We start from the raw sequence: 27,448 nt of genomic DNA on the forward strand, positions 1-27,448 counted from the left end.
TGCATTCCTACTGCTCTGTTTCCTCTATGGCCACAGGTCTTCCATTCAACACTTGCAAAGGCAGTGCAAAAGGGATGTTTCCAGGGAGGCAAAGGGAGCTGCAGAAGAGCACGATGCTTCGAGTGTGCACGCTCCTAACATGACAGAGGAGCCAGCTTGCGTTCACCTCCTCCTTTCCTTACCAGGATCATTATCCAGACAGACTGAAAGCTTACTCCAGTGAATGCCAAAGGACAACCCCTGAAGCACACAAGTAGACAGGAGCGATGCTCCCAGTGTGTAGCTGCTCAAGGGCAGGAGGGCACTGCAGCAGCCCCGATGCACTGGGCCAGAAATTCCTGGCATTATGGTGGGCAGCGTTCCTTAATCCTTCTTTCAGCCGTTGAAGGGATTTGGGGATTTAACCACTCTCCTCAGGAGGTGTAGATTTGGGTCTGTTCCTCGGGGTGCCTGCAGCATCGCTGGTCCTGGGGAATGAACCTGTGACACACACAAACCTCTTCTGCTTCCATTGCCCGTGTTTAAAGGAAAGGAAGCAACAGCCCAAGTAAAAAAATGCTGCAGGCTACTAAAATCATCTGATTTTGAGTCAGCTTTGGAAAAGATGTGTGGGGTTTTTAAGCACTTTTAAGCCTGAGAGCACCCGATTTCATCTTTGACCTGCCTTCCTTGCCAGCCCTCAGCACCCCCTCCCTGTGCACTAACCTCTGCTCCTCCACCCTGCATGAGTTGTGCACGCTCAGATAGTGGATCAATCACCATAATAGCTGTTGTCTTCCAGGTTTATTAATGCTTTCCAAGCGAATTCCTGTTTTCTTGCTAATAACCCTGCCAGTTGAACACTTCTGTGGACACACAATTATTCATGTGGCAAACTTGCCACCCGAATGCTGGTGGGTAATTAGGAAGCTTTGCATCCAACTGGAAGCAAGTCATTTTTAACCTCTGCAATAGGCTTCAAGCTGAGAATATTTCACTGCAGGACCATCTTCACTGCAAGCACTGCTTAGGAAGGAAAGGCAGCTGATCCCTATGAAGGGAATGAGAGGGGCACAGGTGCTACTCATAGGGATTCACTTGGCCCCACAGTTCATATAAGCAGGCTTATCCCTGCATTTGTAGAGTGAAATTGGGAGGAGGAGAGGTTCTGCAATAAAGGGGCAGCCAGAAGCTGGGTGTTTGCTTGGCTGCTGCTGGTAGGGGCAAGGAAAAGCACTACAGAAAGAGGTATGTCTTGGTGTTGGAGCAATGATTTTCCTATGGTGCTTGTGTGGGTTGGGATTATTCCTGCCTCTTTGAGCAATAGTGGGCTGGGCAAAGCCATGACAGAAAAGCTTTAGCAGCAGTGATGGGGAGTTCAGCTATGGAGAAAGCCAGGCTGGGTTTATTTATGCTCTTCTTGTTGAAGCAAAGCTGTGGGTATCACTCCACTATCTCAGCTAATAGCTGCTATCTGTCCCCAGCAGTTCTCTCTAGTTTTTGGTAGATAGGCAACGCTCAGGGTTAGATACAACTGCTGGGCGCAGCTCCAGTTCCCTGTGGTGGAGATAGACATAGGGCTGTGTATGGACTGAAGACAGTATGTGGTCTTTTGTGTTGCTGGGCTTTGTCATTTTAGTGTGTATTATGTTTGGCAGTCAGAATAGCTGGCCAAGCTGGGAGTCATCTGCTTCAAAGGAGTGCAACTTGGCAGCTCTGTTTTATCCTTTCCTGAGTCATGTTGGTGGAAGCTAGAATTTGAGAAGCTTAAAAATGAAAAGGAAGAGTCTTCTTGCTGTAAAGTATGGGTTTAACTTGTGGCTTTCCCTCGTCTTCCTTACGCTTTCTTTATTGGTCCCAGGCACGATAACAGAGCTATCCATACAGGCAGTGGCAGTGATTTTATGCTGACTGTAAAAATACCCTGAACTATTCCCTCTGCAAAAGCCAGCACCTCTCAAATGCAGCATTGCCAGGGCCAGCATATTCCTCTTCCAGACAACTGAATATGGAAAAGAATGCAAAACACACTGAAGAAGCAGAGCGTGTCAGTCATTCCTCAGCAGCAGTCAGCACTGCGAAGGATGGGTGCAGAAGTCAAACGTGGCCGTTTTCCTCCAGCCACTTTCATGTCTAGCTTAGAGGTAACTCCCCAGGAGGTGGGATGCATCCTGCTCTCCAGGATGCACCCGAGATGCCTGTGGCTTTGCAGCTGAGTGGGTGTGATACTCTGCTACAGTACAGAGTAAGGCCATCACCAGCATGTGCTTGACAAGAGGCTGGGGCATGATGCAGAGAGAGCTCCCCAAGCCCTTCTAGGGCCCCTCATCAGCAGCTGGATGCCCTTAGGACTGCAGGAGCTGAGGGCAGGGTTATCCTTGGGGAGCCAGGCATTCCTGGTGCAACACTGCATCCCTGACTGTGGCTTCTGCAGGAGCTGAGTGTGCTGAACCTCAGTCCACATGAGGATTTAGGGGGTGGTGGCTTCTTTGTCTGCCCATAGGAAGGGCTGACACTGAGCCAGTTTGTGGCAAGCAAATGGTTTCCACCTTTCTGCCCCGAGCATGTGTCACACCAGAAAGCTCTTGCAGGGCTTCAGTGACCCTACCAGCACCCTCTTCCCCATCCATCTCCCCCAGTGTGAGCCATGCACGATGAATGCGTCACCCTGCACACATGGGTACAATCCTGACCGTTCCACAGTGCCCATCAATCCACTGGAGTCATTTTAGACTGCTTTAATTCTATTTGTTCCATTACGCTGTTACGGCTCTCCTCAGACGCAGTGCTAATTAACTTGATCACATCCTAGCAAGTCCTGGCTCCCTCATCATCTCCAGGGTTTCCAGTCCAGGGAATTGTAACAGCTCATTTATCCCAGGGGGTTTAAATGGATTCTTTTCTGTGATGGAGCTATAGGCTCATGATTGCAGAGGTGCATTCAAGTCTCTAATTCAGTGTGCAGCATTGAAAATTGTAGAGATTTTAAATAATTCATCACTGGGCTTCAGTATATTTAGCCATTCAAACTGGGAATGTGGGATACTGCTCTGCAGAGAGTGTGTGCCATGGTCAGAGGTCAGCTCTGCCCCTGCGTCTGTGCAGAGGAGTTTGGACAAATTAAGTCGGAGGAAGTGACTGGCAGCAAAAGATACAGGAAAATCTGTGACAAATAATGATGCTGTGAGAGCCTCCCCGCAGCTGTGGGCTGGGTGATGCTGGTACATGGTCCAGCAGGATGCAGGCTGGGAGACTGAATTAGCAAGAAGCATCACCCAGGATTGTATGGTTAGAGCCAAATGCATGGTCAAGGTAAAGTCTTTAGGCTTGAACCAATGAGCTGCCAGTGCCTGGGGACCGTCTTCATCTGTTGCTCCCTCTTCTGTATGTGGATTGCAAACTGCTGCATGCAGTGAGATGCTCTTGTTCTCTGCTGTGTCCTGCTGGTGACTGTGACACAAACACACCCATTAGCAGACATAGCAGCAGTGGTGGACTCTCACAGCTGGTAGAGACCCGAGGTTCAGAAGGTTCCCAAACCCCCTGCAGTGGTGCCGAGTCCCACTGCAAAAGGGGTGGTGGTTTAGAAACATGGACCCACAGCCTCATTTTATAGCCATGCAGCTTCTGATCAGGACCTGCCTCTCCCTCTTTCTTGACCCAAAGGCAGACCTTGAGAAGATGCTCCAGCAGTGGCGAACTGGGAGGGAGCTACATGTAGAATCCATAGGTGATGGGCTCTGCTCAGTGTGTTGAAAGCTATCCCAGCCACAAAGTACACTGGAACCTTTCTTCCAAGTTATTTATCTAAATAACAAATAGGCTATTTATGGGAAATGCTGCTGTTCAGGAGGGGGTTGATTCTGCAGGGTCTCAACACCTATTCACCTCCACAGGAGCAGGAAGCACTCAGAGCCTCTCCTAAATTCCCTGCGCATTGCACAGGGTGGAAACCTTTCCTGTCCCTCTCAGTTTTATGCATTATAGTCACATTATAAAGAAGTCCTGCAGAACATTCAATTACTTACTGCACAATTATAATCATATTTGTATATCTGTAAGTAGGTCACCATTCTCTTAGGTTAATCAATTATAATGGCATTCACACGGGTTTCTCTCGTAAATCACTGGCTTTTAGTGTAACCAGTGAGATAATGGAGGAAAACCATCTAATTTGGGTATAACCAGAATGAAACGGGAACGTGCATAATTTGCTCCTACAAAGTGTATCTAATGTTCTCTACATCTGTATTTATTTGCGCTGTTTCATGCGGCATGTTGCCTAAGAGGCAAAAAAAACCCCCACAGAGGTTGCTGCACTTAAAACTAAATGACCCGGAGTAATACAATTTATCTGCATTTATTTTGCATTGTTCATCATGGCAGATATTTTAATAACCCACTTCTGATGCCTGATGCACTGATTACCAATCACACAGAAATTTGAGGCCCAACAGCAAGACTGTTTGGTGTGCCGCAGGAATATTAGGGAGAGCTGTTTTGCCCTGTAAAGCAAGCCATTAAGTGGAGATGGAGGGCTTTGCTCAGGCTGGAGGCTTCAAAAGCTCTAGGACATAGCTGGATGCCACCAAATCATGAACATCTGCTGAGCAACTGCCAGTGTTGCTGCTTTAATGCCTACATTAAAGGCACTTCTGCAGCTTTCAGGTAACTTAGTGAATGGGATAAATCATAACTGAACAGCTCCTCTTCTCTGCCCACTGGGTGCCATGCTGCCGCTGTTCAGAGATGTGTGGAAGATCCCTGTGTCAGCTTCAGAGGTGGCCTGGGGCTGGCTCCAAGGGAGTGGGATGTATGTGGGAAAGTACAGAGCAAGACCTAGACCTGGGCTACCACATGTGGCTCATCCCAGTTTAACTGGAGAACTGCAGAGGAGGGATATGGAGAAGTTCAGGGGCTTGGGATGCCTGCCCTGCAAGGCTCTGGCTGATGGGCCAGTGTGCAAAAGAACCTCGGAGAGGGCTGCTGGGATTCACCTTGTGCAGAGTTACTGAGTCCTCTGGACATGAATTACTGGTTAGAGCTGTTCAGCCTGGAGAAGAGAAGCTGTGTGGAGACCTCAGAGCAGCTTCCAGTGTCTGAAGGGGCTACAAGGATGCTGGAGAGGGGCTCTTCATCAGGGACTGTAGTGACAGGACAAGGGGTGATGGGTTCAGACTGAAACAGGGGAAGTTCAGCTTAGATCTAAGGAAGAAGCTCTTTACTGTGAAGGTGATGAGGCACTGGCACAGGTCCTGCAGGGACGTGGAGCTCGCACCATGGCAGTGAGCCATAGGATGGGTACAGCACACCCAGAGCTCAGCCTGGCTCCAGAGCAGAGCTGCTCCAGCCCTCGCAGCATCTCCATGGCCTCCTCTGCACTCACTCCAACAGCTCCACGTCCCCCTTGTGCTGCTGCCCCAGAGCTGGATCAGGGCTGCAGGGGGGGGTCTCCCCAGAGTGCAGCAGAGGGTTGGCAGTGAGATGCTGTTTTGGCAGCATCCCTCGTTCCCCCCCATGCTCAGTGTGGGTCACAGGAAGGGCCAGCACAGCCTCAGCTGCTCGGCTCCTCTCCAGAGAAGCATTTGTGAGGATTTATGTGTGTCAGGCTCCTATTTTAGGAGGGAAACGTGTCAGTAGATCATAAATGTTGCAAGTGATTTATGTTGGCTGGTTTGGGTACCTCAGCCCCAGGAGCAGACAAATTGTGGGCTTTATGTTTTATTTACACTTTCAGGGAATTTAGTGTCTTTGGAAAGCACGGGGCCTGTATCCCAGAGGGAAGCTGACTCCCGGTGGGATGGATAACCCCAGGCAGCTCCCCCTCGCAGGGTGCTGTGGGAGGTGTTGAAAACCAACTTATTTCTTAGGTGATTTTACATCTGAGTGGATGGTTTTAATCTGTTTCTCTTTGTACGGGAGCTGGGAAGTCCAACACGTCTGCAGTGACAGCAGAGAGCACAACAGAGGGTTTAGCTGAGTTTTAGGTATGCAGAAGAGTTAAATTAATTAACAGTAATCTCTTTAAAATGTATGGCAGAGTATTACCAGTGTAGTCTGTCCAAAGGTTCTTTGGGACTTAGTAAAGACCTGGGAGTCATTAATAACATAATAACCCATGGTTAAGCCGATGGTATCAGCCAGTTGGCGGGTAGAGTTTGGGGTTTGCAAAGAGGATCCTTTGTGTTTCCTGTGTGGAGTCGTTCTGCACTGGTGTCTACAAGAGGTGCTTATAGTCCCTGAAATTCCCATGTGGATCACGGGTGTAATCACTATTATTGTGTTATAATGCCCGCAAGGGACAGCTGAGTGCTTTAAGAGCAGATAGTTAACTCCTTAGCTTATACGCACCTATCTAAGCTCTGTTCAATTAATGAAACACGACTGGAGCAAAAGGGATCGGTACCAACCGAAGCGCTGCACTTTAAGCTCCTCTAATTATGCAATAAGATAATGTCCACCAGAAATAATTTTTAATTAGCTCAATTTAGGAATAAAGGGGAAAAAAAAGGCATTAGATTTCTAGTTCTGGAACACCTAAAATGACCTCAAGTTGGGGGGGGGGGGTGAAAATCAATTGAATGTGGTGCGTGTCCTCACGTCTGCTCTTCCCTGCAGGACGTCAGCAAATCCCCGTGGGTTTGGGCTCCTGGGTTTGCTGGCAAGAGGTGGTTTGGGGGGGCTCTGGGTGCAGGGGACAGTGCACAGGGGTGCCCTTGGTTCTCCCCACCACTCATTTCCAGCCCCAACTGCCTGCAGTCTCTCCGGCTCCACTGTCAGGAGGTGGAAACATGCTGGCTAGAATAGGGACCTTTGTTCTGTTTCGGTTTGTTTTCCTCTTTCCTTTTCCCTATTCATACATGTAAAGGCCAAGCCAGACCATTAAGTCCAACTAATCCTACATCCTGCATGACAAAGGCCATCCCTCCCATCCCCTAATTCCTCAATACCAGGGCTGACCATGACCGTGTGATTATATCCCCTCCTATAAACACGCTGAGAGCCTCTTGTGTGCTCCAGACACAGAGCAGGACCCCACTGAAAACACCCAGCCTTGATTTAAGGACTCGGCAGCGGATGATTTATCACATCCCTCATGAAACCACTCCAATGCATAATTAAGCTTACAGTCAAATAAGTCACTTGGGCTGAAAGCATGGGGAGCCGTACACAAAGCGCCCGGTGTACAGTTGTGTTGGGTTATGGGGCAAGGGATCCAACACATTGCTTTAATGTCTTTTCAGGGAAGAAACAAGGATATCTGAACCATTTGCACAACATAGAGGCTCTCCAGCCCTCGTCTGGAAAAGGCTGGAGGTTTGCTGGGGAAGCTTTGCAGAGAGGGAGCAATAAAGAAAGGAGGGTTTTACAATGCAGGGTTGAATGGGAAACTTTTATTGGACAGGCTTGGCCAGCTCCTAATCCCATGGGGGGAAAGGAGGAGGCCTTCGAATGTGGTGGTTTTTCCCTTTTGGAAGGTCAAAGTCATTCCATGCAGTTGCAAAGCAACATAAGCGACATACACTTATTCCTCTGCGGTGGCTGTCAAAAATGGAGGAGTTTTGTAGTCCCAAACAGTACATTTCATCAAAGCCCTGCAGGTAAAAATGCTCTGCTGGCTTGAAATGTATCTTAATGAGCAGAATGCAGCCAACGGAACAGGGTGCAGCTGAAAGGGACAGATGGGATCATTTAATGTTTGATTCTTTGCATGAAAGAAAACAGTATTTGTTTTTTCCCCAAGTTCTTTTTCCTGTGGTTGTCAGTGTTCTGCGCAGTGTCACAGCCTCCCATTGGCAGTCCCTGGGCTCTGGCAGGTTAACTTATCCAGAGTCTCTCGAATGCAGAGTTAGAGGTTGCTCCTGGAACTCCTCAGCTCACATAAACCCATGGAGCTCATCCAACAGCCCGTGGCAAGTAGAGATTGTCTCCTTGGCCACGAGACCTTTTGATAGGTAAGGACTGCAAGCAAAGACAGTGCTTTAAGCTTTTAGTTATCGGACAGCGATGGTGGATTGTTCCCAAAAATGTGTAATGTGTTGGGAAATGCTTTTTTGGTGAAGCAGGGTGAGTAATCCTGGGTTTAATCCCGGACAGGTTCAAGCAGAACCTGTCCTGCATCAGGGATCCCCATAGGGATGGCTGCAGCAGACTCTGCCTTGGGAGCTCTGTCTCTAAGGCTGGACCCTAAACCTGAAGCTGTCAAGGGCCAGCCCTCTAAAAATGCAATCAGGCATCAGGCAGGCAGGTTGGGAGTGCATTTGAAATGTTTGTTCCAGAGTGTTTTCAGACACAACTGCAGGAATTTATCACTGCTGTATCACTTGGGACCGGGGCAAGTCCATAAAAGCTCTATGCAGTTGGAGGATGCATTTCCCTATAGGAGATCTGCTGAATTTTGATGCTGAGAGGTGTCCTTAATGTGTAGGACCATATTGTTATGTGCTGCTTATCTTTAATAGGGGAAGATGAGCAGGAAAAGGAGTGCAATCAGCCCTGTGCATTAAACCAGCTGTCATTGCTGTAGTAAAAATGATCTGTGCAAAGAGAGGGTAATCTGGTGGATGCACCACATCTAGGTACAACAGAATGTATAGACCACAGCAGTGGACCCTGCCACCCATGCCGGGGCAGGAACAGAAGCATTAATCCTCCCTCCTCTACCCGCTTGTTTTCTGATGAGATCCAATAGCAGTTAACAAAGGTTCAAGACACAAAAGGGGTGATCTGCAGCTTCTCTTGTTTAAGCAGTGCTGGACTGGATTTTAGCATCTAAACAGCAAATGTTGTGTTGCGCAGCCCTTAGCCTGGAGGATGAAGAGCTCACGCTAGCATCAGATCATAGAATCCTGGCCTGGTTTGGGTTGAAGGGACCTCAAAGCTCCTCCAGCTCCACCCCCTGCCGCAGGCAGGGACCCCTTCCACTAGAGCAGCTTGCTCCAAGCCCCTGTGTCCAACCTGGCCTTGAACACTGCCAGGGATGGGGCAGCCACAGCTTCTCTGGGCACCCTGTGCCAGCGCCTCAGCACCCTCACAGGGAAGAGCTTCTGCCTTACATCTAACCTAAACCTCCCCTGTTTCAGTTTGAACCCATCATCCCTTGTCCTACCACTACTGCCCCTGATGAAGAGTCCCTCTCTGGTATCCAAATCTGCCCATTAGATGGGTGAGGGGAAACAAAGGCTGTGATGGGGCTGCTGCTGGTCCCCAACCATCCCTTCCAGGCTTCTGCAGCATCCTAAACCTACTCTAAAGCAGTGAGCAGGAGGCTCGGACAACAGTGAGGCCGGTCCATGCGGCTCAGCCCTTCCTGGCTGAAGGGATGCTCTCGTCACAGAGTGGGTATCCCTAAATCCACCTCTCCTGTTCAAGGCAATGATGGATCTAGGCAGAAAACGTGAACTGCATGTGCACTCCCTGCCACACAGCTCGGTGTCAGCTGGGAAGAGAAGAAAGGGATTGCAAGGAATTTCTTCAGCTGTATTCCAGCAGCGGATTAAAATAGCTGCTACTATTTTAATCTGGCAAAGTGGCAGCTAAGGCACATGCGGGACTGGCAGCGTCTCCCACTAAGCTGGGATGCAAAGAGCAGCCTGTGCCTTTAGTAATGTAAATGTTGGGCTGGCCCCCAGCCCTGGCCCCACACCAAGTCACCCCACGGCCAGAATTTAGGATCAGGAGATATAAAATCACACTGCCCTGTTCTTCTTTTACTCATCGTGAAGAGGTGTAAATGCTGTTTCATTGGATGGCAAGATCACTCCCTGAGGATCCATCAGCCCCGGTGCTCTGGAGGCAGTGGGAAAAAGCTGCTCTCAGAACTTCTTTTATTATTATTGCTGTTATTATTATTATTACTATGTTTCTTTTTGCTTCACCTTCATTTATTTTCATTCGTTTTATAAAATGAGGTAATTGCATAAACTCAGCTGTGGGAATTTAAGACCTTTTCCAGTGATGTTCTGGATTTTCTCCTGCATCTGATCCCCTCTCGCACAGGTGAATCCCACAAGACTCTGTTGCCTGAATTCAGCATCTATTTAAATAAGCAAATATTTACACAGCATCCAATAGGCACTGTGTGCACAGGAGGACACCAAATTAAGTTAAATCGATATTAACTGCTCTAGGATTGAAGAGGGTCCAGGCAGAAGGATGAGACCAGTTTAACAAAATCTATTTAAAATCCAGGGTAATTAAACTGGAATAAGTTCACTGTGAAGGGCAGATTTCACCTTTCAGATTCTTTGGGTGGCTTTGGATGAAATCCCACTGTGTTTGTTCCACACAGGACTACAGGAAGCATTACTTTCCTCTTGGTTTTAGGAAGATGCAAAAAAATATTTGTCCTACTCATTTAACAGCCCTTCTCCAGTGCGAAACCACTGCTGAAGACCACTCTAAGTTATCTAACTTAGCTTTTTACCTACCTTTAACTGGGCAAACGCTGCAGGCTTTGTTCTAAAGTAGGTCAGATATACCAGGTTTGCATTAGACATCTTGGAAGCGGACACAAAAAGTACCTTGACCATATGGCCCACAGACCTGTGCTTTGCTGGCTCACCCTTTCTAATTCCTCTTAATCTGCTCATAAGCCCCTCCAAAAGGGTGCTTCGCACACCTCACCACTAATCTCTTTGACTGCCTGGTTGCCCTGTGGATCTAATGCCAGATGGCATTAATATACCCATCACTGTAATTATTCAGACAAGCAAACAGGGGCAGGAGCAGTCTCAACTTCTTGCTTTTCCCAGTGATTCAGGGGCATACTTGAAAGGGCCCTTTCATCCCCATGGATCCTGTTCCCTGGAGTTGTCCCAGGCTGTCCTCATCAAAGGGGAATTTGATGTTTCAGCAGTTTCTCAGCCAATTTCATGCTGGGATAAGAATCAGTGGTGATGGGACAGTATCATTTATCTCTGATTATTGCCCAGGAGCTTGGTACACGTCCAGATGCCAGCCCCACACTTGGTCCTCCTAGAAAACCTTTCACAGGATTGAGCTCTTTGTGTGAAACGGGAATACTGCGGATACCTTGTAATCTGAAAGCCTGCCTTTTGTCTGGCTCCGACTGATGGTGAGCATCCAAGATTTGCTGCAACGAACAGCCTGGGTGGATGGTGTCTGATGCCACGTGTTAGGAAGGAGGTGCTTCTGAAAGCTTCTTGCACCATACAAGTGCTGAGCAAGTACCTCCCACTGAGCCCATCTTCCCATATGTGATTTCTATGAAGTTTATTTAGCTATCAGTCAGCAGCAATACAAAACTGTACTGGATGATCTTGCAGTGGATCCCTTGAGTTTCCAGGTATTTGGCTCAGGCTTTGAAATGTTGCCCAGTTTATCACACACACACAAAGAGCTTTGGGCAATGTCATATTCAGGAAGGCAAGGTGGCTCCATCAGTTCAATAGCTGGGAAAACACAGAGGTGCTTTCGGACATCTCGGGCTCTCCAAGTCCCTTTGTGTTACCCAGAGTGAGACCTTATGCTCCTATCAAGTGCGCTTGGTGTTAGGAATGGGCGGCAGCAATGCCATAGTGACAAGAAGCAAGGCTTTGATGCCCATATTACAAAGAATATGCAAACTTATATAATTCCTTTGATTAGCTGCTCTCTGATATGTCAAGTCCATGAATAATCAAGCCTCATTTTCTAATTAGTTTTACTCATCACCCTGCTGCTCCATGGCTTTGCTTATTTGCATACCCTTTCTCTAGTGAAGGGTCTTATTCTGTGAGGTGCTGGCAGAGCTTCTGCCTCTCTGCCATCATAGCAGTTCTTTGGTCCTTTGCTGGCCATTACCTTGCTCTCAGTCCTCCTTCTCCTCCCATGCAGTGGCCAGCTCATTCCTCTATGCTTTTACACTCAGTTCCTAAGCCCTGTTTCTTCGGGGAGCTATCAAAGCCCTGGGTTTGCACATGTCTTATGGAAGTGGTAGAGTGAGGTCCTTCTGGGACACGGGAGGACAAGGCTGGAGCAGCAGCTCCATCGCTTTGAGGACCCACAATGGGAAGTGTGGTTTTGAACGCTGTGGCCACAAACCCATTCAGCCGAGAGACAACTCCATAAAAGCAAGCTGCAGCAGTTGGGCTGGTGGCAGTTGTGTTTGCTATTTTAATGAATATGCTATTTTCACGACCCAGGAGGCTTTTCTGTAGTTATTTCATTTATCTTCTCCCCCTTCCTGCACAGGTACTGTAAGAAGAATCGCACTGCGAGGAGATACAGCAAAGGTAATGGCTCATTTGCATTTCTTTTAATCAAGTTATTCTAATTGTGCTATTGTGCAAATATGGTTTCCCTTCTCATTTAAAGAAGATCTCATCCTCCCAACAGCAGTCAGGGTTACCCCAGCCCTGACCAGGGCTGCTCCAGCCCACTCCTTCCTCTGCCCCTGCCGGTGCTCCGCAGAGCAGCAGACACTGGGTTGAAATGACAAGAAACCTCAATCCTTTCAGCGAGCTGGAGGCGTTAATGCCTAACAAAGCTCAGTTTTACACACTGACAGCCCGCTTACCTCCAAGCTGATGTGTGTTTTCTCTTTGATAGGGCTAAGCAGTCACCATTTGCCAGTCAAATGCAGAGGTCAAATTCAGCCGCTGTGGAAACAAAGGTATTCGGAAAACATACAGGGATGTGAGGATCAGTCCTGCACAAAGAGCTAGCGATAGTTTCCTAAAGCTGCAAAGCTCAATTTAGGGTTTGAAGCACCAGGCATTGTATTGATCTGCCTCTGGGCAAATACCTGGTGCTTTCGCACACAAACCCCAGCCTTTCTGAAGGTTTCAGTGTGAAAATTAGCGGAGTCAGCCCGAGATGAGAACCTGCACCAGCTCAGCTGGACCCTGCTGTCACATCCACAGCAACAGAAGGGGCTGGGACCGGAGATGCTGTGCTGCAGGGGGCAGCTGCAGAAGGGACCAGCTGGTGGGACGGGATGCTGCTAGGTGGAAGAGGAGCAGTGATTTATACCAATGTGCTCATCCCCTGTGTCAGCACAGAAGGGTGCTGTGCGAATAGGGACTGCTTGTTTGGGGTGTGGGGGATACTCTGTGCTCAGAGGAAGGCAGAGGTTTTGTTGCGCTGGCTTTACTCAGTGGTTTTGCTCAACCTCTTAACCCGAACCAGCTGCAGTGCCAGCCACCAAAACTTGTCCATGCTGTAAAACCTTAACGGCTCTGTTCTGTCCCACTTTCATCTCGTTCGAGGCGACTTTCATTCCTTCTAGTGCCTGAGCAAATGTTTTGTGTCCCTGGATGAAAGCCAGGGAGCATTATTTACATACGGTGGGTGAGAAGGCAGCAGACTGGAGCCCATCACTCATCAGTGAAAGGATGATCATTGTTTAGCCCATTCCAAAATAATGGCTCTGCTGGGAACACCAACCAAGTATGCATCATGTCTTTTATAGTATATATTAATTTAGTGTAGACATTAGGCCATCGTTATTTTCTCCTTTTAATTCCCGTGTATTAGCATTCAGGATCGGTTTTAACCCAGCACACATCTTTGTCATTTCATAATGTAAAATAAATAATGCTGGAGGCAAACATCTCTGTTTTTTTTTATATCAACAACTGTGAGAAAGTGATGGGTATAAAGCACAGAAACATCTTTATAATTTTAAGGCTCGAGTTTCAGAACACAGCATTTTCATTAAATGGTGCAATCCATTCATTTTGGAGCTATGGATATAAGCAGAAGCAAATTAACTCGGTAGCTCTCATGCCTAGAATCTCTGTGATAAAACTGCCTATTATTGGGAGTGTAAATGTTTACCAAATATTAGAGACGACCCTAAAAATAACCCCTAGGAAAGACAGGATAGGCTGCTCAAGGCTGAAAGCCATAAAGACATCTCCTCCCAACACAGCATGTACCTGGTGAAATTACTTACAATGAATTGCTGTGAGAGGAGGAGAAAGAAGCTAAATCTTTATTCTTTTCCCCTTTTTAATGATGGATAAAGGTCTAGGAAAGTGTTTTCAAATGATTCTCTTCGCTGTCTGCTGTGCATATTAGACAGTACAGCTCTGGGTGGAATGGGCCATGGCAAGATGCAGCATGTCTGTGTGATGTCTGCAGCTGAGCACACCATCGAGTGCATCAGTTAAACTGGGGGCAGCCAAACCCCAACTCCCGGCACAGCTGCTTTACTCGGAAAGCCAGAAGGACACAGCCTGGAGTACTGTGTCCAGCTTGGGATCCTCAGTACAGGAAAGACATGGACCTGCTGGAGACGGTCTGGAGAAGGACCACAGAGGTGATCAGGGGGCTGGAGCACCTCTGCTGGGAGGAAAGGCTGAGGGAGTTGGGCTTGTTCAGCTGGAGAACAGAAGGCTCTGGGGAGACCTTACTGTGGCCTTTCAGTGCTTAAAAGGGGCCCATAAGAAAGATGGGGAGAGACCTTTTAGCAGGGCCTGTTGTGACAGGACAAGGGGTGATGAGTTTAAACTAAAGGAGGGAGGTTTAATCTTAAAGGTCTTTTTCAACCTAATTGATTCTATGATGCAGGCTGGATCATAGGAAAAACTTCCTTACAGCGAGGGTGGTAAAACACTGGCACAGGCTGCCCAGAGAGGTGGTGGATGTACCATCCCTAGAGACATTGCAGGCCAGGCTGGACGTGATTCTGGGCAACCTGGTCTGGTTGAAGATGTCCCTGCCTATTGCAGGGGGTTGGACCAGATGAGCTTTGAAGGTGCCTTCCAACCCAAACCATTCTGTGATTCTATGACACCAGGGATGGCTGAAAACCTCCTTTAGTCAGAAACCTCTAATTTGCTTTTCTAAAGTCACTTGCAAGGCTACAGCTCTCCCAGGCATCAACTGCCACAGCATCAGTTGCTCCCACAGGGAAAAAGGCAAAGCCCTGGCTCTCTTGCTGTGCGCTTGCTGGGTGGCACATGGTGAGCGCAGCAGGGTGAGCACCAGTGTGACACTGGTGTGCCAGGCCCCATTGACAACACGCCAGGAGCTGGAGGGCTAAATGTAGTTTGCATATAAATATACAAATGACTTTAATCAGAGATAAGCCCCCAGAGCCCTCCCTATTAGTATTTACAGAACACTTGCATTGTGTAGAGGGGTTTCAAAATATGCTGACAGAGACAGCACACGTGAACCACAGAATTATCAGGCTTGGAAGGGGCCTCTGGAGATCATCCAGAGGTCACACAGGAACATGTCCATGGTGGGTTTGGGATGTCTCCAGAGAGGAAGACTCCACAGCCCCCCTGGGCAGCCTGTGCCAGGGCTCTGACACAGTGCAAAGAACTTCTTCCTCACGTTGAGGTGGAACTTGTGGTGTTTTAGTTCATGGCCATTGCTCCCCATCCTGTTACTGGGCACCACAGAAGAGTCTGGCACCATCCTCCTGGTACCTGCCTTTGAGATACTGATCTGCATGGATGGGATCCCCTCAGCCTGCTCTGCTCCAGACTAACCAGGCCCAGCTCCCACCATCTCTCCTCATGAGAGATGCTCCAGACCCCTGAGCATCCCTGTGGCCTCTGATAGACCCTCTCCAGTAGTTCCTGGTCTTTTACAGAGGAGCCCAGAACCGGACATGCTGCTCCACAGGTGGCCTCACCACAGCTGAGCAAGGGGGGAGGATCACCTCCTCTGTCCTGCTGCCACACTGCTCCCAATGCACCCCATGTATTTGCCACCTGAGTGAACTGAAACCTCTTGGGGCGTGACGAGAAACACCCGATACACTCAACCCTCCCAAACCCGGGTGCTGGCGTGTGTGGAAAGCACAGCTCGGTGCACAGGAGAGCAGTGATTGTGGACGGTGCCATGACTGGAGCGTGGCTCAGCACCGCACGTCTATCCTGCTCCATGGCTGGGACGCGGGACTGCGCAGAGGCGGTCCCGGTCCACAGCTGGAGCGCGGGGCTCTGCAGAGCCGGTTCTGGTCCATGAGCGCGGGGCTCTGCGGACCCGGTCCCGGTCCATGGCTGGAGCAAGGGGCTGTACGGAGCCAGAGCCGGAGCCGGTCCCGGTCCATGGCTGGAGCGCGGGGCTCCGCAGAGCCGGTTCCGGTCCACGAGCGCGGGGCTGTACTGAGCCGGTCCCGGTCCATGAGCGCGGGGCTGTACTGAGCCGGTCCCGGTCCATGGCTGGAGCGCGGGGCTGTACGGAGCCGGTCCCGGTCCCAGTCCCAGTCCATGGCTGGAGCGCGGGGCTGTACGGAGCCGGAGCCGGACCCGGTCCCGGTCCCGGTCCCGGTCCATGGCTGGAGCGCGGGGCTGTACGGAGCCGGAGCCGGTCCCGCAGCAGGACACCTCAACCACGTGCCGCTCTCGCCACCGACACCGGAAAAACCCCGGTGTGGGCGTGTCCCGGCGCGGGGGGCGTGTCCGGGGCGTGCCGGCGCGGGGGCTGCCGGGAAGGGCCGGCGGCGGTGGGGCGATGGCGGCGGAGCGCGGCCGGGGCGGGCAGCGGCGGCGGCTGTGGCTGTGAGCGGCGGCGGCGATGCGCGGCGCTCCCGGCGAGCATGGAGGACCGGTCCCACAAGGTGCTGCTGGCGCTGGTGATGCTCTTCCTCTTCGCCGTGATTGTGCTGCAGTACGTGTGCCCGGGCACCGAGTGCCAGCTCCTGCGGCTCCGCGCGCTCAGCCCCGCCGCCGCCGCCGACCCGTACCGGGCGGAGGACGAGACGCCGGCGCGGTTTGTTCCCCGTTTCAATTTCTCCGCCGGAGACTTGCTGCGGCGGGTGGACTTCAACATCAAAGGGGACGACCTGATCGTGTTCCTGCACATCCAGAAGACGGGCGGCACCACGTTCGGCCGGCACTTGGTCCGCAACATCCAGCTGGAGCAGCCGTGCGAGTGCCGCGCCGGGCAGAAGAAGTGTACCTGCCACCGGCCCGGCAAGCGGGAGACATGGCTCTTCTCCCGCTTCTCCACGGGCTGGAGCTGCGGGCTGCACGCCGACTGGACCGAGCTCACCAACTGCGTGCCCTCCGTGGTGGACAGCAAGAAGGAGGTGCGGCTCCGGCCCTCCAGGTGAGGCCGTGCGGGGGGGAACCGGGTCTTTCCCCCGGGGGGGGCTTCCCGTGGACCCTCCCTCCGCTCCGCGTGCGGCGGGACGGGTGATGGACACGGCGGGTGCGGTGGTGGCGGGGATGATGCTGCGGTGTGCGGGGTGGGACGTGAGCCCCGCCGGTACCGGGCTGCAGCGGGGACGCCGGGAGCCAGAACACCGCCGGCTCTGCCGCGACTGAAGAGTTTTAAACGATGTCCCAGGGGCTGTCGCGATTGTAACTGCTGGTGGGGAAAGACCGGAGTGACAGAGCCTGGTGACACCGCACAGGCCTGGCAGCCCCATGGCTCTGGGACCCCGGTGTGGCTCTTGTCCCTCTCATCCAGAGGCGAGGGTCCCCCAGGACCCCTGCCGTTGTCCCCCCTCCCGCCCCGAGCTTCTCCATCTCTAGCAGGTACCGAGCTCCCCGGGTGTGCCGGGAATTAACATTGTTCTTGGGGAGCGTTCACGAGCGGCTGCCTCTTGTTCCACCTGAAGTTTAGCTTACCTTGCCAAGTAAAGGTTAACCTTGTGGCTGAATTCCCTGCCAGCATTCGCATTGTCCTTCAGCCCTAACCTTGTTTACTTTGTGTTTGCGCTTTGGGTTGTAGTCACACCGCATCCCTGCCCCTTGCTTTTGCAGTCGCTAACCTCACCCGGCCATAGCTGTGTGATTGCCTGCATGCTGCCGCTGCCTTTCTAAAGCCCTTTCCCTAGGCAGCCAGGAGCCGCTGGCTCTGCTCCTGGAGCTGTTTGGTTGCTGCCTGCCTTCAGTTGGAGCAGAGCGAGCCACTTGTCCGCGGCGTTGCACGCAGAGGTACCCTGCAGCAGAGGTTTATAGTGCCTTTTCATACGGCTTCGCTGGGAAATGAGAAACTAGGGTATCACTCCTACTGCACCGTTAGACTAATGGCAGGTCCCCTTACAATGAGGGGACTGTGATACATCATGCTATCTGAAGTCAAGTCTAAGCACAGATTCACTTGAAATAGAAAGCAATTTCTTTCTAGAATTCCTTTTATATAGTGTGACACTACACTGCCATCTAGTAGAAAAATGGTTAGCGTCATTATCTGCCTGTAGGCCAGCAGCAGCTCTTTGAGACTTGGCTATTGTGATTCCTGCTCTTTTGTTTTCCCGACTGCTTTAAAATTTCATCGTCTCCTTTTTGTGACATCCCATTTGCAAACACCGGGAAATGATTCCAGCCCCCTTTGGGCCTGTTAGCCTCCTGTTTTCAGGCTGCCCAGCCTGGCAGGCTCCGGTGTTTATTTTACCTGTCCTATAAATATGTTGTTTGTCAGCAGAAATGGAAATTGCATAACGTGCACTCTCTTTGCGGAGCAGCTTCAAGTGATCCTTCTTTCTCTTCCCGCAGAGGTGGGCCTGGCCTGCAGGGTTGTAGCTGTGGGGCAGGGATTTCCTTCCTTCCCCAGGGACAGGTCATCTGTGCTCAGCCTTAGTTGTGTCTGGAAGAATGGGAGACTCCTTGTCCTGATCCCACCACCTTAGGCAGGAGGGAGCGCCCGGCTTGGGGAGCTGAGATTTTAGTCCGTAGCTTTTGGCTTTGTGGTTTTTGGTGTGTGTTCCCAAAACCTGCTTTTCTGAGTCAAAATCGAAGGGCTGCGAGTACCTGTCCGGGAGTTCAGAGCAATGCTTCCTTGTCCGGCGATGATGTATGTTGTCAAAGCCAGCTTCTGAGAGGTCACTGGGATTTGGGATTGGAGCCAGGAGAGAGGAAGCTGTGATTATTCTGTCTTAGGTAGAGATCTACTCTCTCAAAGGCTTCAAAATGATGTTATATTTTTAATAACCTAATTACACAGCTTGCTTATTCTCCAAATAATGTCTTGACAAGTAGTTGTTTGAACTGCAGCTTCTAAATGTTGAAAAGTACAGGAAGAGAAGTTCTGAAATGAACAGTGGCTCTTCAAGTCTTCCTTGCCCATTGTCATACCTTGACTTTAATTTTGTGGTCCTGATTCAGCAGCATTCAGCTGACAACTGATTAATTAGAACCTATTCCTAGAGCCAGGCACAGGTGCTAATGTGGACAGAGAATAGATGCTTCCAGAGCAGGTGTGGGATGTAAGGGGCCTGGGTGGAGTAGGTGTGGGATGAGGAGGGCTGAGTGGAGACCAGTGGGGCCAGCCCCACTTCCAGCAGTTGGGTTTTGGGGGGACCATGCTGTGTGTGTTGCTGGTCAGCTACACAATGCAGTGTGTAGGTGCTGGCTTGGGGCTGTGTAGCCTTGTCTGGTAATAGCCAAATCGGTGGTGGTTGTGCCAGCAAGCTTTTTAGCTTGTACCTATGTGTGAGTACTTTGCAGGGGTTTGCCTTCTGAGGCATGGAGAGCCTACTTGTCAGATTACTAGTTAGCTGGGGCCTTCTCTTCTGTTTGACAGTTGAGCCTTTGTTAGTCTGGAGAATCCCCTGGCCTGGACCTTGTGATGCTCAGCACTAGGTACAGAGCATCACCATGATAGGATCTGGAGGCTATGCTCATGAAGAACCCTGTTGCCTGCAGCATTTATCCTCCAGTTTGTGCTCTTCATCCCATCACTGGTCTGGGTCTGTCTCTGTTTTCTTTGGAAGTTGCAGGCTTGAAGGCAGATTCCTTCACTGGAGCAGTAGAAATACTCAGGATGGCTGTTGTTATAATTGTTTTGGATTTAACCTAGTGATGTTTTCCTGAATATGAAAGCATATAGGTTCCTAAAACTTGCTTTCCTTTGTAGTAGTGGCTTTTGCTCTCTAAAAGCCAGCTAAATAGTTCTCCCTCTCCTCCTTTAGTCCTTTGTTTCCTAGAGAAGCATGAATCTCTGGGTGTGGGGAGAGGGATTTATTGGTTTTGCCTCCTTGGGGCCCATCCGGGTGTACTTTATGCCCCCTTTCCTGCTTGTCTCCTGTTGCACCAGTGCTGCTCATCCCTGGGCATCTCGAAGTCTTAGAAGAGGAGAAGGTGCAGCATAGTTTATGCATTGATTGCTCTGGCTTTGCTGCTTGGGAGGTTGGTGGAATGTGCTGCTGGTGGTGGCAGAAAGGAGAGGTTTGTCTGGGCCGCTTGGCATCAGCGGTGAGAAAGGAGAAATGTGCCTTTTCCTAGTCATGAGTGACTGACTTGGGTCACTTGATTGATTGTGGAAGCCTCAAAGCTCTTGGCACACTGAACGGAGGCAGCATCCAAAGGAATTGTGCATGAGAGCATCACAGAACTGAGGTTTCGCTTGGCTCTGGCTAATTATTATGGGGAGTATCTACTGAACTTGTCTATAGCAATAAATCCAGTGGCACCATCGCAAGAAACAAAAGGCCTTGGGGTTAGACTGGAAAATGTAATGAGACATGGGAGCAGATACAGATACCTACGTTCTGAAGTGGTGTCTTGTCTTTTAACCTTGTTGGGTGAGAGAGTTGGCTGTGGGTAAAGGTCGGGCTGTATTTGGGGTGCCTCCTGGCTAGCATTAAAGGGAAGAGATGCTCTCTGTTGAGAGGCGAATGAGCTTGCAGAGCAGCCCCTGGAGCCAGGAGGTCTGAGACTGGAAGTAAGCTTATGCTGCTGGTACAAGCCTGTTGGATCGGGACCAGGGATGGTGCTTACTGGTTTTTGGGAGATCGGATGCTGGCACCGTGTTGTTGTAATGGGACAGAAGCCCCTGGCGATACATAGGTGTTCTTGTCTTGTCCCTGCAGGTTAGTTAAACTCTTCCAAGCTAAGCCTTAAGAAAATCTGAAGAAAAGATGCATTAAGACATTTCCTGGCAAACTGGAAGTGTTTACTGTGTGTGGCTCTGTTGGCTAAACAGGTTAATCCTCATGCTTTTGGAAGCGTGGTGGGATTTGCATCTGCAGATCTCATCTGCTGTATTGCTGAGATGAAGTTAGTTCTTCCCCTGCCAGCCCTCCTAGTGCTCTGCTTTGTATTGGTAGCTGCAGAGGTGCTGATAACACAGCAGTGCTTTGGCTGCTGCTGAGCAGTGCTCCCCGGCATCAAGCCACATCCAGCCTGGCCTTGCACACTGCCAGGGATGGGGCAGCCACAGCTTCTCTGGGCACCCTGTGCCAGAGCCTCAGCACCCTCACAGGGAAGAGCTTCTGCCTAAGAGCTCATCTCAGTCTCCCCTCTGGTAGGTTCAAGCCATTCCCCTTGGCCTGTCCTTATGTATCCTTATGAAAAGCCCCTCTCTGGATTTCCTGTAGGCAGGAGAGCTGCTGCACCCCAAGGCTTGAGGTGCATAATTAAGGCTTGGGCAGGAGGTGGACAGTTTAAACCCTCTGGATGTGCTGGTGGAGCAGACACCATTTCCAAGGATGGAGTCCTCCAGCGTGGCCAGGGGGGATGCTCAGGGCAGGGAGGGTACCATGACTGCTGCAGGGTGAGGGATGCAGTGAACATCACCTGCAAATTCAGCACCAGCCCCTGCAGGGCACCTCGTGGGACTGGAGCTGGGTCTGGTTTTGGGATGCTGGAAGCAGTGGGCAAGCCTGGAGAGCAAAAATAGGGGTGTTGAGGGGAAAGACAGGGGATAATCTTCATGGGTACAAGTAGTTCCTTCACCTAACTCCATCACAGGGCCTGACCTTGAAAGTCTTTGTTCTGAACTTCATCTCGTGGTTAAGTGTGGACGATAGGACTTGCAAAGCTCCCTAAATTGATATCACTGCTTTTGCAGATAAAGTGTTGGACTTCTTAAAGCACATCTTAAAGGGATTAAAAAAATCACTTTCCAAATTAGGTCTCTTCAGTTCTCCTTTAAATCTTTGATACAGCACAAATGAACTCAGGGTTATTTAAAAGTATATGTTTCCTGCTGCCTTTTACTTTGCATGTGGAGATTTTTGCCCGTGGGTAGAGAGATGTTAATTGTTGCAAAAATAAATCCCAGTGATCGCAGTAGAGCAAGAAATGAGGAACAGACATTATCCCTTGCACTCTTTATTCCCAAGCGTTGGTCCTCTCTAAAGAAGAGAGTGGGAATGTGAGCACTGGGGCATGGTGCTGTTGTACTGAGATGTGATTGCTTTTTCTTCAGAAGGTGCCTTTCTGCTATCTTTTGGGGGGGGAATTTATAAATATTAAAATGAAACTGTAAATAGGTGCTTTAACTGCATCAAAATAGACACAGATTGTGCCTTGCAATCCCTCTTTGTCGGTTTATAGCCTTTAGTAGAGGTTAGTGAAGAGACTCGGGAGTCAGGCATTGCCAATAGGCGAGTTATTTTTGTTGGAAGGCAGGTTTTTAAGGCGAACAAGTTGAGCATCAGTTCCGGGGCGTGTTAACTGGCGTTAATTTGTACCTCATTTATTTAATCTGAATTGTCAGGAATCGTGTTCTCTGCTGATGGGAATGGCGGCAAAAAGGACTTATTAGTAGATTTGATTGCTTTTTAAATTTAACTAGCAGAGATGCGCTGGCATGGCTGAGAGAAATGGTCTGTTTCTTGTGAACAGTTCAGTGCCTAATGAATCACTTCAATGTACTTTTCTGAAGGAAAGCAGAGCAATTTAAATGCGCAATGCATTGATTTACCTCAAATGGATTAGGCCTCCGTGTGCAGTCCTTTGCATTAATTTACTTTCTCCACAACTGTAATAATAAAGGCAGCGTTTCTGTTATGGCTTCAGCCCAAATGAGCTCCCGTAACTTGCTAGAAAGCAAAATAATTAATATGTGGCTGAAAATGGGCTGCGGGAATGGATCTTTCCGAGAGAACATGGGTCACGGGAGGTGCCGCTGGGTGCAGGATGCTGCTGGGAGCTGTGCCGAGGGCAGGAGCATGGCAGGGACCGGGCAGTGGCTGGCTGCGTGCCCTGTCCTCCCTCTACCTCTGATGGAGTGTCAGGAGGAGAGAATGTGTCTGCCCTACTGATGGTTTATTGCTGGAATTTACTGGGGGGGGGGGAGTATTTGTGATTTGAGCAACTTTGATTTTTTGTTGTTAATTCTCTTTTTGGATGTGGCCAGGTTTGTGTGTTAGGGTGCCTGAGGAAACAGCACTGAAGTCTGTAACTGCAGCAGATTCGAGTGTCTTGTATCACTGTAGCAACTCTTCAGTCCCCTTTTCCTTTCCGTGTGACATCGGGTCTGCAGCGCTGGGCTGGCTCTGTCCTTGCTGAGCAGCCAGGACACAAAACTGGGTAATTCCTTATTTAACCACTTAGCCGCAGAAACGGCACCAGGCTTTGTTTCACTCTCGGGGGATTACTGTAGCTGAGCAGCCTTTCTGGAATTACCCTTGTAGGCTTCTTACATACTTGTGAGGATTAATTCCCCTATCCCTTCTCCACCGGTGCATTCCCGTCGCTGGGCAGCTGTCTGCCCAGATGTAAACCTGCAGGGAAGCCAAGCGATGGAGCATCCCCAGCCGCTGCCTTCCTCCCTCGGGAGCCCATTTCCCTGCTCCCAGTCTGGGGCTGCTTGCCTGATGGATGGAAGCAAAGCTGGCGAGGGCAGGGATGGCGTTTTCACGTGGGAGGATGAAGGCAGGACGGTGACAGGGATGGGGAGGCAGTGCTTCTCCTGCCTCCTTCCTCCTCTTCATCTTCCTTGGCAGCTGGGACTGGAGCGTGGATCATTGTTTGTGATTGATTTGCTGATGCTGGCAGTTGCACACTGTGTTCTGGGGCTAACAGGGTAGCACTGATTATTCAGGCGTTAGCGAAACGAATCACATTTGTGATGAGCAATAAGAAGCAGACTTTGGTATTTATGAATAATTAACACAGTAAAGTTTTTCTTGGACGTGAAGAAATGATTTAATTTCTGCTGTGAACACTCTGTAAAATTAATGAAAGATTAATTTTGCCTTTGCTAATGTGCGCCTGAGAAGCCAGGTTTCAGTTTATACTGCTGATGTAAACAGGGAATGTGTGATTCCTTCAGTGGATTTTCCCTGGGTGGGACCTGTGTTTAGCAGGGTGGGATGTTTTCTGATGGAATAAAAGGTCTATTGGTAAACATTTCATTCGCTGTCACGCATTTCCATCCACTCACATTATCTGAGTGGTACTGAGTGTATGTGTATAACAAGAAAGTGCCTATTAATGGGTGGCAATTAGGAGCAGCTTTATTTTTCTTCTCTGACTCGGATTTCTTCCTCATAGTTTTAAAGCGAGAATCCATTTATGATATTGCTTATATACAGCTTGGAGTGTAATCTGCGTTTATTTAGTCTTGGAGGAAAGAAAATCATTAGTCTTTAGAGACCTCTAAATCATAAGATTCATTAGAGGTGAGACTCAAGCCATGTTACTCCTTGGTTTTCAGCTGCTTATCCAGCTCTAAAGGAGCCAAACTTCTGATGTGATATAGCTAAATATATAGAGCTATGAGGGAGATAATCTCGCAGCATTAAATGATTTTGCACGTTTCCATGAAAGCATGAGGACAGCTCTGCCTTTCAGGAGATCCTTGTACCAAATGCGCCTCGTTTCCCATAGCCAAAAGGACTGTGAAGTTCTGATGCTTTTTCGAGCTCCAAGTTGCTGCATGAGCAGTTCTTCCTTATCTCCGTTTTGTGTTGGGTTATATGGAAGCGTTGGAGTCTGCTGTTTGAACCGTTTCAGTAAATGCCCAAATCAAGTGACCAAAGCACTCGCAGGCACTGATTTTTCTCCAGCTTCCTTGTGTCCAAAGGAAAGCAACTGTTTTAACCCGTGTCTATTCAGGAAAACATTTCCTTGGTCAAAGCCAGAGAAGCTGCTTTTGAGAGTTGCTTTTTCAGGGTAACTGAGGGGAGAGCATTTCCTTTGGCCTGTGGGAAAGCTGCTCCCTGGAGCATTCCCAAGCCCTTCGGAAGTTGGAAAGTGGCTTTGGTTTGGTTTGGTTTTTGTCTTGTGGGTTCCAAGGAGCGTATTGGGAATGTGCTTTTGTGTCCTGCTGGAGAAACGCCTACCAGATACTGACTCCTTCCCTTCTTTGGCAGCAGCTAACTCATCCTGACAGGGGAGATGCTGCTGGAGTCATCCTCCCACAGTACTCATTGCCCAGGGGGGACTTAGATGGGGCTGGATGTGGGTGAAGGCATCTGTCTGTGTGATGCTCCCAGAGGAGCGTCAGGCTTTGCTCTTCCTGGAACTGATGTCACCAAGTGTGGATGGTGAAGAAGATGCCTGTGTGGCTCCTGCCTCTCGCTGAGCTGTTTGTTTTCCTGTGGGGGTGTTGAATCTAATCAGTACGGTGGTAGCATGGAGAAGTAAGACAAAAGTGCTCAAGGAAATGTCAGACATAACAGGATGCGTCTGCCTGATGATAGCTGAGTGACTTGCAGAAACATAGATGGCATAAATTAGGCTTTAACTCCTTCAGTTCTTGTGTGCTGCAAGTCAGTCCCTGGTGAGAGATAAAGCTTTAGTGCTGGCATGATCTCCCTGTGACATTTTCTCTTTTCCTAACTGTGCTTTGGTCTGGGCTTTTGTCAGGGCAGGTGTACCTATGTGAATAACATTCCTTGTCTACAAGCATGGAGAAGAGTGTTGGACCTGAGGTTTGGTACCTGGAAAATCTGCCCTAAATATTTAATGTATTTACTGGGACGTTGAATTGAAGGTGCAGAACTGGGAACAGGGCAGATATTTCTGGGAAAGGATTGGAAATGGGTTGCCCATCACTAGGTTTAAGATGTGCGCAAATGGTGTCTTGTCAAGCCTGAACTCTGTTGTGTGAACAAAAGTACTTAAATCTATTGCTTAAGCATATAATTATGGTGTTTAAATGTACTGCAAAGCACTTTGCAAAATAGGGGTCAGTCTAATGGCATGAGCACCTTTTGTTAGCCTGTGGTATGACGTTTCCTGCTGTGCATAGCTGGGATTTCATGTGTCTTTGCTTTTGATCGTGTTTTCCCTGCTCTATTTCTCCTTTCCTTACAACCTGGAAGTAGTCAGTGCTGTAGCTGTGTGTGCTCCAACATGAGCAGAGGGTGTAGGGGCTTGCTGAGACAGGTGAAGAATGAGATTCCCTGTTATAGGACCCAAAGACCTAGAGAGCAGCTTTGGGTAAGTGGATGCATCCCTGTGACAGTGTCTGTCCTGGCTCATGTGTCAGGTTTGGGCTGGGGACCTGGGGAGCCAGAAGCAGCATCTCTTTCAGACTGCGTAACAGCCAGGCCTCTGCAGGAGAAGACTGTGGGAACAGATGAGTTTCCTGGGTGGGTTTGGTTTGAGGATGTAGGGAAGAAGAGGGCTTTAGATCTCTTTTCCACCAGCGTTGGCAAAGCGCACTCAAAAGGCCGGCTCCATCTGACCTGAATCCGGACCTCCCGTCGGACAATCCCCGTTATAAAATTGGTCAGTGTATCAGGCAGCACAGAGGGGAAAACCAAGCACACAGAAAGGATTTAGGAATAGCAGAGCTCATGGTGAGATAAAAACTTCTCAGAGCCCGGATTATGGAAGGATCCGGCTATTCGTAAACTGTATAAGCAGATTCTCTGTTGGCTGCAGCGGCTCGGCAGTCGCTGAGGATTTGATCGGGTGCTCAGCCCGTCCTGCTGCTCTCCCACATACAGCTCGGGTCTGGAAACGGAGGTTTAAGGGTGATGACAACTTGTGTATTAAGTGTTGCAAATTATCTGTGCTTTGGAAACCGCAGATAGGGGCTTTCTTAGGCAATCTAAGGCTCTCTTCTTTCTTGTCTAAAAGGTTGGTTTTGCTTCTCCTGCCATGGGATTAGCAGGGCAGTTTTGCTTCTGCTTTTGCTCATGTATCACCTGAAGTGATGAAGGTGAATTGCTCCCTGCAGTAAACCTGTGTATTTGTGGAAGAGCGTGAGGTACAGGATCTTTATTTAGTTCTTCCCTTAAAGTAAAAATATTTAACGTCCTATGTAACATTCTATCAAGGTGAGTGGAATTCTGGTCTCTTTACTCCTGTGATCAAAAGATCCTTTAAAGGATACTTGTATGTCTCAGTACATATTGGAATCCCAGTACTTGCTGCCTACAACAGAGGGTAGGTTGGTTAAACCCAAGATTCTGGTGATGGTGGGTACTTAAACTGAAATCTGGTCATTGAGAGAAACTAAAGGAAGCTGTGATGCGAGTTGCTCTCTTTGGCATTGCCAACCTGCTTCCCTGTGACTCCCACCTCTCAGCTTACCTAGAACCTGTTTCCTTAATGAGGGCAGCTTTGGGGTGGAAACCTCATCTCCTCCCTCCAAGCACGGAGCAGGTAGAAGTCACTGGGCATGCGAGCATTTGCAGATGGCTTTTCCTGTCTAGGGCTGCATCTCTTCCAGTGTGGCAAATCGCTTTGGTTGTTGCAGGGAACTGACTTAATTTCCTATGGAGAGGGAAAGCGGGTGTCTGGGATCTGATGCCAAGGCAGCAATTGCAGTTCTGGGCTGCCAGAAGCCATTGCCTTTTTGTATTTATGGGAGTTTGTGTTGGGCTCTGTTACAGAACTTGGGAGACATGCTGTCTTTTGCAGGTGGGTTG

General features: G+C 49.5%; 1 protein-coding gene and 1 long non-coding RNA gene across 2 annotated transcripts in view; both read left to right on the forward strand.

Moving 5' to 3' along the window:
- The first annotated feature begins 1,041 nt into the window (after positions 1-1,041).
- On the forward strand, positions 1,042-13,537 carry LOC134160617 (uncharacterized). Its single transcript, XR_009963638.1, has 4 exons — positions 1,042-1,227; positions 7,224-7,296; positions 7,758-7,934; positions 12,532-13,537. It is a non-coding gene; the product is annotated as an uncharacterized LOC134160617 (long non-coding RNA).
- A 2,864-nt stretch (positions 13,538-16,401) lies between these two features.
- The window catches only part of HS6ST2 (heparan sulfate 6-O-sulfotransferase 2), a 120,489-nt gene continuing 109,442 nt past the window's right edge, over positions 16,402-27,448 (forward strand). The window contains exon 1 of the mRNA XM_062612763.1: positions 16,402-16,995. Within this exon, the coding sequence (XP_062468747.1) occupies positions 16,484-16,995 (512 nt within the window). The 5' untranslated portion in view covers positions 16,402-16,483. The remainder of the gene's footprint in view (positions 16,996-27,448) is intronic.

Source organism: Pezoporus occidentalis, unplaced genomic scaffold, assembly GCF_034315485.1.
Source record: "Pezoporus occidentalis ecotype Australia unplaced genomic scaffold, CSIRO_AGI_Poc_V1 ctg161, whole genome shotgun sequence".
Lineage (NCBI taxonomy): Eukaryota > Metazoa > Chordata > Aves > Psittaciformes > Psittacidae > Pezoporus > Pezoporus occidentalis.